Source organism: Miscanthus floridulus, chromosome 7, assembly GCF_019320115.1.
Source record: "Miscanthus floridulus cultivar M001 chromosome 7, ASM1932011v1, whole genome shotgun sequence".
In the NCBI taxonomy this organism is placed as follows: Eukaryota; Viridiplantae; Streptophyta; class Magnoliopsida; order Poales; family Poaceae; genus Miscanthus; species Miscanthus floridulus.
In genome coordinates, this window is record NC_089586.1 from 135,101,617 (window position 1) to 135,111,721 (window position 10,105).

General features: G+C 43.8%; 1 protein-coding gene and 1 pseudogene across 1 annotated transcript; one reads left to right on the forward strand and one right to left on the reverse strand.

The window, feature by feature from the left end:
• Window positions 1-209: 209 nt before the first annotated feature.
• LOC136468118 (uncharacterized) lies at window positions 210-3,041 on the forward strand. The gene is made up of 8 exons (XM_066466986.1): window positions 210-525; window positions 708-795; window positions 919-1,007; window positions 1,702-1,780; window positions 1,863-1,922; window positions 2,017-2,138; window positions 2,228-2,299; window positions 2,711-3,041. Exons 1-8 carry the CDS (start codon window positions 278-280, stop codon window positions 2,811-2,813), a joined length of 861 nt encoding a protein of 286 aa, XP_066323083.1. The 5' UTR covers window positions 210-277; the 3' UTR covers window positions 2,814-3,041.
• On the reverse strand, window positions 2,941-8,124 carry LOC136468116 (uncharacterized; annotated as a pseudogene).
• Between the last annotated feature and the right edge of the window lie 1,981 nt (window positions 8,125-10,105).

Consider the following 10,105-nt stretch of genomic DNA (forward strand, 5'->3'; position numbering starts at 1 on the left):
AAAGAAGCCCCAGTTCTTTCTTTCTTTCTTCTTTCTTTCTTTCTTTCTTGAGAATCAAAATTTCAAAAGAAGCCCCCGCTAAGAGCCTAGGCCCGACCTGTGCTGTGTGACCTGTCCAATTGTATGTGTTTTGGCCCAAGACTACTGGGCCGGCCCCACTGCCAGGCCCAAGGCCTATGAGGAAGAAGATAAGCTCCTCTGTCGCATGTTTTGCTTTTCTTCGTCTCGTCCTTCTCGAGGGAACGACACTCTCATCAAGCTGTGAAATTTCACGGCGATGTCACGGCTACTCCCGCCTGCTAAAACCCTCCTGCTCTCTCCCTTCCCGGCGTTCTCGCCGCCACCGCCTCCTCATCCTTTTCCTCTTCCTCGCATCCACGTCCGTACATCCGCGGGGAGAGGCGCTGCGGCGGAGAACGCGGCAGCGTCCGGGACGACGGCGAGGGAGCGGCGGCTGGTCAAGGTGCGGGAGGAGCGCCGCCGCCGCGAGTACGACCGGGAGCACACCTACCCCGGATGGGCCAAGTACGCAGCTTGTCCTCCTTGTCCCCTCTCTCTCACACACACACACACACTCACTATTTACTGGCTGGAATCTGGATGTCTTCGTTTGTTCAGTTTCTTGTTTGTTTCATCTTGGCCTTCCCATCCTGTCGAAATCCAGATGGCGGCCTGCTGTTTCTTAATGCTGTGGTATGGCAATGCAGGGTTCTGGAGAACGCCTGCAGAGATGATGAGGAGCTCCGCGCCATTCTCGGTGATAGCATCGGCAACCCGGAGCTCATGAAGCAAAGGGTGAGCGCTGCTGCTGCGTTCACTGCTCTTTTGCTCTTCCCCTGTTTCGCTGTTTTACTGAGAGGATTTGTTGCTACCCTGATAGACAGTACTTATGCCACGCCTTGTGTACGTGATTCACAGATCCAAGAAAGGGTGCGCAAGAAAGGCAGGGCTCAATTCAACAAGTCCAAGACAGGCTCCATTGTTGCTTTTAAAGTCAGCTTCCGAGAGTGAGATTCTCTCACCCGCTGTAGTCACGTTTGTATTTCTCTGTTTGCCATGTCAAAGGATCAGTAGTGGAGTGTGCTAATAGTTCCTACAGCACACATGATACTGTGATAGTTTCAACTTAATTGGACTACCTGAGCTGCTAAACACATATGTTTCTAATGAAATGGCTCCATGTTTCTGCAAAAAGATATATTTGGTATTTGCACTCCTTTGATCTCATATTTTTTTGATCCTGTATAATTTTAACGGCCTAAGATAAATAGATGATCATCTCCTCAATTTACATCTTCAACCAACTTGTGTTTACATGCTAAAACTTTTGTTATAATCGGTTTTCTTCCTCATTGAAAGATTATAAATCTGAAATGGGCTACTCTAGCATATGAAGATGAATCAACACTGAATAACTAGGTGTCTGGGTTAATGGCACTCACATTTCACAGGCAGTAGATTTGATCCATGTCGTCACACCATTCCTTCCCTTGCTCTCTGTATGTCTGATTCTCCGAGTCCAAATGAGTTGTGCCAATATCTGAATATTCATGTTTGTTTCTTGTTTATTCCACTTTCAGATGTAATAGACCTTAGATCCTGCCTTCCGTAAAAGCTGGGGGTTGATGTAATCCTTGTTTTCGTAAAAAAAGATCTTTAGCAAGTTAACCTTGATTGACATTTGTTCTTTTATTATTGCAGCTTCAACCCGTTGAATTCATTCATTTGGTTTGAGCTCTTTGGAGAACCAACAGATCGAGATGTTGACCTGCTTGGCGGTGTAAAGTGGCATTGTACACTTCCATTGGATTCTCCTTATTCAGAAAACAACATACTGTCTTGACATGAAGTGATTTTCACAGGTAATTCAGGCTTGGTACGTCATGGGAAGGCTAGGAGCTTATAATTCTTCAAATTTGCAGGTTGGGTTCATTCAAATGTTTCTTTTTATTTCCTTTGTTGGCTGCTTAACTTGTCAGCTCTTTCGAAAACATGTAATGTTGTCAAATATGTCAGCTGGCCAACTCAATGATGGACTATGACCCTTCATATGATTCTGAAGAAGCTTCCTCAGTAATGCCATCATCTTTCCATGATATCAGCGATGTTGAGTTCCAAGACAATTGGGCCAGGGTCTGGTGAGCATTGGAATCATTTGACAGTTTGGGCACTTAAAAAAGGATGTGTGCAAATTCTGAAACTCCCCTCACTTTTTTTACCCTTTCAGGGTGGACATTGGAACCTCGGATTACCTTGGCTTGGATGTATTACTAAACTGCTTAACACAGTTGAGCTCAGAGTGAGACATCTTTCACTGATCATGTAAAATATAGTTGCAATTTTTGCTTGGAGGTGGCTTTATTACTGGTCGCCTCATTATCACCCCAAATATGGAGATCAATTGGCTCCGGAAACCTGATATACGTATGTAGCCAAACTCGATCTGTGAAGATTAACCTAGAAAGAATCAGGGAGACCTTTAACCCCTCCAGGAGGGTAGAGAGATCTTTAACCCCTCCAGGAGGGTATATACTCCTAAGTGTTAACTAAACTAGCCATTTTTACACTCTTGAGCGCTAGCTTTGTACATGACCACACAACATCACTTCAAAGCAGGACCACATGCATAATGAAATGCTGTATATTATTTTTGAGATTTGAAAACATTGCACCTTATAACTCAGCTTTGTTGCCTTGACTGAACCTGCAGGCACTTGGGTATCAAACAAGTGGTTTTTGGAGGCAAGAAAATGGGTGACTGGGAAGAGGGCATGACGAGCTCAGATTATGGATACAAGCATTTCAAGATATGATATTGACAGGTGACATGATGTGGTGATGCAAGGCTGACCGAGAAATTTGAGTAAGGACTGACTGAAGACTGCCTGTATCTCGATGTGCTCTTGTATGTAAATAAATAAATAAATTGTCATGGGTTTTATTGAAACAGTAAGGCTAGGAAAATAGAAAAGTACGGATGTATTTTTTGTTTCAGACACGTCTGTTTCTTTATGATGATTCAAGACCAAGCATTACCTGTATTCTTCTTGCAATGTCAGGAAAACCTGATGCCAAGTCAACTTCGGTCTTCCTCTGCCTCTCTTCACGTTACTATCCTGACTTAGGATTCCACTACGCACCGTTGCATCTGGAGGAAAACCTGATGAGTCAATCAGGTGATTTTTACATACTGATCTGGAACTTTTATAAAGGGAAGTAAAGTGAAGGTGTCACAGTTGATCACATGCTTTTGCTACATCATTCTTGAACTTGGGAAAAGTTGCGGACAAACTAGTAGTGTCTTTGGCGCGTCGTTTATACAGCCATGGTGGAAAGCAGGCTGCACGAGATGAAGCTGGTAGCCAGACCGGCTGATACTCAAGTCTTATCAAAACGGATCCATTGGTACCTGCATTTTCCCAACCCTTTTCATAGTATTCCACAAGCTGATATTAACATGAAGTTACAAGTACATCGCTCATCCATCCACACATATTTGCCGCCGTTACATAGATCAGCTCTCGTGGAACCCTAAATGTTGCAACCGCTCTACAAATAAAGCATACAAGTTCAGCCTATACACCATTTCCCAAATCAATGAAACAAGATGCCGATCCTACATCCTCGCTAGCTACTAGTCCTCTCCATGCTGTTGGTCCTGGCATTCTCTCGCATCTTCTCCACGATATGCCTCCCTTTCTCTTCGATAGTCCGCCTCTTCTCCTCCAGCTTGTCTCCCATCCTCTTCCCGAAATCCATCATCCGAGCTCGCCTCCCGCCTTTTCGCTTCAAGTCCTCTCCAATGGGTGATGCTGACACCTGCGGCTGCTCCCCTGCTGGTATCACCTGCCCTCAGAGATGTGGACATGGGAGACATAACTCTACTTTCTGAAGCATCTTCCTGGAGTTTCTCTGTGATCAACAACGGCTTCCTCAGTTCCTCATTTCCATCGCTATGGACACATTCACTAACTGGAGTAGATGAAGACTGGCTGTGTAATGATGCTTCTGCCATAGGCTCTTGTTTTGCCTCGTCAATGGATGCCACTGCTCTCAATGATTCCTCGCTCCCACTTGATGAGTTGGGTAAACTTGTCATCGGCCTTTTGCTACTAGCATCATCATTTGCGCCACCTTCCTCAGGGTGAGCTGGTGGTGTAACTGTAGCATGGCTTCTCATCTCAGTGGGTTCGTGATTTAGCCAAATAAAAGGAGCATCCTTGCGAGGTAACCAGTCATCCTTTTCTGCCAACATCCATGGCATGGAGATGCTTTCACAATTTGGAAGCACTAAGCTATCTCGAAGCGAAGCCTGAACAGTGAACCATGTTTTACAATCAAAACAACTTTACCAAAGCAAGAATATGCTCAGAGCAAAACGTGCATTCAATACCTTGAATCTGTTACCAATGAGTGCAGCGATATGACTGTTGGTGATTTTCCTATCCCCAACAGAAGATTCCAAATCCCATTCTAGATCAGGCATTGACGTAAATCCATACCAAATTTGATCAGAAGGAGGGGGCTTCATATGCACCCGCAAGACACCTCGAACAGATGAAATCCTTATTGCCAGAGAAAGAGGAACCTGCAGCGGAAGGAAATGCATCATACATGTAAAAGTATTTCTAGTAACACTAATAATAGCTAAGGTTTTGAAATTAAATGTCCTATTTATGGGGGGGACTCCTATGGCGCACTGGTAGAGCCCAGGGTTGTGGGGGTTAATAAGGTCAGGGTTCAAGACTGACTCTCCTCATAAACAAATATCACAGTGTATTGCCATTTCCATTATCTTGTTATGCTTTCATCAGGCATAGAATGTATAGAAGTCCTACTTAAACAGTTTTAAACACTTTGAGTCAGCACCTATCAGGACAAAGGTGACATGACGCAGAAAATTGCAGCAAAACACATGGAGACAGAGGAAGGAGCAAACCTGCGAGACATGATCGGCTATTGAGTGCAGGATAGTTTTCCATCTTGATATATATGCTGAAGTCCATCCAGTGCTCTTTGACTGACTTGATGCATCTGTTACACAAGCATTGAACTATCACATTCATGATCCAAATCGAAGTTTGATGCATACGAGTTTTTACCCTTTTCCTTTATGTTTCTCTCAGCTCAGTACTTTGTCACAAAGATATATTAGCAAACTAAAGAAAGGAACTGTGAATTCTAGTAATGTGTACCTAATGTCCTCTACATGGATAAATAAATCCTAACAATATTAAACAGTCAACCAAAGGAACGAAAAAGCTGTTGGACCATACATTCTAGCAATGTAATACCTTAAGTCTGAACAATCATAAATAAGAAAAAACAGGACAACATACTCCTTAAGGTACACACTACACAAGTACACAATTGTATGAATTTGTCTTTGTTGTTCAAACAACCATTGAATCACTGCACTACATAAGAACAAATAATGGTTCCAGTAGATATATTAAACAAGGAAAGACATAAGAAACTAAAAGAGACCTGCTTCATCATTCTCCCCAGTTGAAGAAGCTGACTTATGCGAGCCTTTAAATTGATTACCATACTGTTCAATACTCTCAAGAAGATCAGAATCAACCTCTCCATTAGCATCTGCTCCAAAATTACTTTTCATGATGTCCTTTTGCAACTCCGGTTCCTGAACCTCAAGCCTTGTTTCAATGTGCAGCAGTATCCCACTCGAATACTCAAAGTCAACTTCAAAGGCCCATAATTCATTAAGATCCAGCGGAAGGACTCTCATCGCATGCACATAAGGTGGAAGTTCTCCAAGGCTAAAGTTTGTAAGTGTAATTTCACCCACATAAGATGGAGTCCTCATATTTGACAGAGTCCTCTGACCAAACAAAAGAATAATTAATAAAAGATATTGATACAAGTGTATTTAAAGTGAGCAGTATATCAAACCTGAATGCGTGCTTTGATGGCCTTCGTTTATCTCATCACTCATTTTAGCATCGAAAAACAACCGTGATGACAGGAGGTTCCAACAAAGTGTACCTTCATCAGCAACACGATCATCTGCATTCACCTCAGACGAAGTTGAAAGCTGTCCAGTTTGATTCAATGCAGCAGGTGGGGCAGTGGCTTTTACAGTATCTTGCGATGAACTGCTACCGAGCTTGTCCTCTTGTGGACCTATTAATGCTTCAATAAATGGTGCACCCTGATAGCTGCGCAATTTATCAAGTATCTTTTTTTCACCTTGCACTGATGACCCCGAACTTGTTTTGCCATCTAAGGGTGCCTTCGTAGATGCCTTCTTTGCCAACTTCTTGAGGAAAAGACGGACTTTTGAAGATCCATCAGTCTTTGATGTCCTGTCCATAACCTCATGGTCCTCACCAGAGAGTATTGGAGGCTTTAGGAAACATGGGTATTCAGAATTCAATGATGATATATAATTGAGGAACTTTTCGCTCAGCTTGGCATGCCAATTTAATTTTTCCTTGTCAGCAGTAGCTGCAATACGGAGTGCTTTACACCATGATTCCTTCTCCCAGGAAGTGTCTGCATAAAGATAGCATACCTTGCTTCCATTATAAATCTCACTGTCCTTGCTTTCTAATTTTATTGGGTACCTCTTAGCCCTGACAGTTAGCAACAGAAGTAAAGTTACATCAAGAGTGAAGTAAGATAAGTCAATGAGCAGAATCAATCCTAAAGAACCTTATAGGCAAAGAAATTTGATTGACAAGCACACTTAACTACATTGTAAGATGAATTTCATTTGTACAGAAGTTCTTTCAAGAAATAAAATGGACTTAAATTTATCCGATTGCAACATATACATAACCCTAAGGCAAAGCTTCCAATGTCCATATTATTTAATAATATACTTAAGGATTATATCTGATAACTAAGAACGCACAGTCAAATTCAACAAACTTGTCATGTTTACACGACAAGCAGTGATTGATGAGTTACTGACAAATGGTATTTAGTTTGCTAGCACTAACCATTTATGTGAGGGCATACTTGACGCAGAAACTGCAAGGACCGTGCAGTTCAAAAGCTCAATGGTTGTTTGGGAGCCATCAGGAGCAGACAAACAAAGGGAGTGTCCCTTGATTTTAGCCATCTTCTTTGCAGGGAAAACCTCCAAGATATTCTTCTTCTCTTTTGTCTCTTTGGGACCTCCAACTGACAAGCGTTCATTACTAACTTTTGGCATTTTTTCTGGCTCCAGTAACCACAGAGAACCCTGAAAACATATAACGCTACCTGTCAGTGTCAAAGGTAATCTAGTTTAAAACAAAATACAGCTAAGAAAGGGCATCTATAATAAGTCGATAAATGTGATACACAGGAGTTGGGATTACATCTTACAGTGGCAGAACAAACAAATGGTACAGACAAGAGGGCTTTGGAATCAATTTGCAGTAAGAATTAAGAAAGCAGCACTGGTTTTACGATTGAGACACAGACTCCCAAACTATTTTTGGAAACGAACATCAAGCAATTGGGGGATTGGGATGGGGGGGGGGGGGGGGGGGGGGGGGGGGGGTCCTGAATTAATCGACATGGATGCACACATCAAGCAGCAACGCAAGGAAGCTAGTGAGGTACAGCTGCAAGCAGTGCGGCCTACATAATACAGGCTCCATCACAACACATGAGGAAAAGCTCCTGGAGTGAGCTTCCGCTCGCTCGAAAATCAGCGAAGCGGGGAGGGGACGATGGATCCTAGAAACCGCATCTCCTCAAAGCTCCACTCCAGCAAAAGGCAGTTACTCCTCTCACCCCCACGGCAGTGGATGCCCTAAGCTAAGGGCGGACACGAGCGAGCGAACCGAACCGAAGGGAGAGCTGAGCTAGGCGCAGCAAAAGGACGAACGCGGCGCCCCCACTCACCTGCTTCTCGTAGGGGAAGGGGCGTTCCCCGGGCAGCTCGTCGGCGGCCGGCGGTGCGTCCTCCGGCGCAGCCTTCCTGCGGCGGAGGCGGCGGAGCAGCAGTAGGAGTGCCGCCGCCTCGAGCGCGGCCAGCGCCAGGGCGCCGATGAGGAAACCTAGCAGGAAGGGCAGCAGCGCCATCGCCGGGCGCCGGCGACGTGGGGGACCTGGGTGTCAGGTTTTTGGGCGAGCGGGGGAGCGGATTGTAAAAAGAAGAAAAAGTGGGGTGGGGGTGGGGTGGGGGTGGGGGGGCGTGGACTGCCTGCCTTTCTACTTTTCTTTTCTTGTCTTCTCTTTAGCGTGCCGCCGTGTACGAGAGTCGAGAGCAGAGATTTTTTTTAAATTTTAACATTTTTTGAAAACTAATTTAAAATCTAATATGGTCGGTTTTTTTTTACTAACATTTTTTGCATTGCCCTGGCGCTGCCAAATGCCTGTGCCGCGTCATGCATGGTGGCGCGGCAGAGGGCTGACGTGGCGATGACTGGAATCGCTGACCGCTAACGGGGCAGGGCCTGCCGCGCCACCGATCTTGGCGCGGCACTGCCGCGCCCTGATCCGTGGCGCGGCAGAACCGAATAAAACCCCCGCCGCCAGTCTCACTGCCCGAGCAGCAAGGCCGCCTGGCCGCCGCGTCAACGTCCGTCCGCGCCAGCCCACCACCAAGCACGCCGGTCGCCACACCACGAACGCCGGCCGCCCGACCCTCTATTGCCGCCTCCCTCCCTTCCCTTGCATTCCCCGGCCGCCTCCCTCCCTCCTCGTCCTCGTGCAAGGTAATGACGCATATTTTATTTTTGTTTGAATGGTGGATAGTATATTATGAATGGGAACTAAGTTTAGGAGAAAAATTATGTTTGGAAACTATGGTCTACGGTTTGAAGAAATATATTAGTTTGATTTTGTCAATGTTAAGGTTAATTATTTAGTTAGAAGTATGTTTACCATGTATATTTTTGTTGCTATAATTATCGGTTATATTATTTTAGTTACATTGCAAATGATTATATTTTATATTAATTTACGTTGTTTTGATTATGTTTAATTTGAACTGTTTTATTAGATGGAAGACATGTTTCGGAAGCAGTTATGGCGAAAACGGGGTCGTCCTAGAGAATTGTACCTCGACGAATCTAGCAAAGATGCCCCCCGTCCCTCCTGAACTCCCTGTCCCTAACTGTGACTGTGGTCGTCCGGCCGACGTGTTTCAATCGAGACATCCGGACACAGCGGCTCGTTGCTTCTACATGTGCAGTCGTTTTAATATAAGTAATTATTTTCGTATATTTTTCTTCTTCATTTGTATTACTAGGTTACTAATATTTTATTAAATTTTTATTGTGTAGGACCATGAGAGGTATTTTTTCTTTTAGTGGATCGACGGTGCAGACAAGTTTGACTCTAGATATCTCCTTTTCGATGATTAGTGGAGAGGGCGACATCCACGAGAACACTTCGAGCGGTGGGTTTCACCTCTTTCTAACCTCCCTCCAATAACAGCTAAGAAGAAGCACTTAGCCACAGTTAGACGATTCGAGGAACATTCTCTATGCCATTGTGAAGACAAGGCCATAATAAACCCTAATAATACATTAGAGTTTGTGTGTTCAAACAAGCATGAAGTAAGTACAAAGTGTATGCGTTGAAATATTAAGCTATATGTGTCATGTACTAATGTCACGTTATTTAGATGTATTCAATGACAAAGTATCGTTTTAAGGAGTGGTTGTATGGTCCTAAGAACAAATAGGCCAAATAATCTCCAAAAGCAAAGCAAAAGAAGAAAGAAAGATTAATTTATAAAGTACCGTCAGTCAAGTGCGAATGTGGTGTTAAATCCAACTACGGTCTAGTCCCTTCGGAACTTAGAATAGGCCATTATTGCGGCCATATGATTGACTATGATGAGGTTGGTTATTTTTGTGGTAACCATGAAATCGTATTTTGTTTTTTTTTTGCTAAGACATATATGATATAATTTATCGTTTAAACAGAGCACTAGCAAATGCAAGTGAAAATGTTATAATGGTCAAGCTAAGTTCTTGAATGAACTGAAGGAAAAGCAAGTAATTGCACGAAAGAGGGGATATGGACCTAACTACGCCAATCTTTTCGTTAAACATCACAAGACAAGATGTGTAAGTTTACTGGACAGTGCGGTATTTGTAACCCGATCGACATTGAGCTTGTCAAATGAGGATTGGAG

Bases quoted from the DNA above. Each gene is read 5' to 3' on its own strand.
- LOC136468118 (XM_066466986.1), top strand. From the start codon at position 278: ATGTCACGGCTACTCCCGCCTGCTAAAACCCTCCTGCTCTCTCCCTTC. The intron at 2,139-2,227 runs GTGAGCATTGGA...TTACCCTTTCAG, and splicing joins GACAATTGGGCCAGGGTCTG to GGTGGACATTGGAACCTCGG. The intron at 2,300-2,710 runs GTGAGACATCTT...CTGAACCTGCAG, and splicing joins TTAACACAGTTGAGCTCAGA to GCACTTGGGTATCAAACAAG.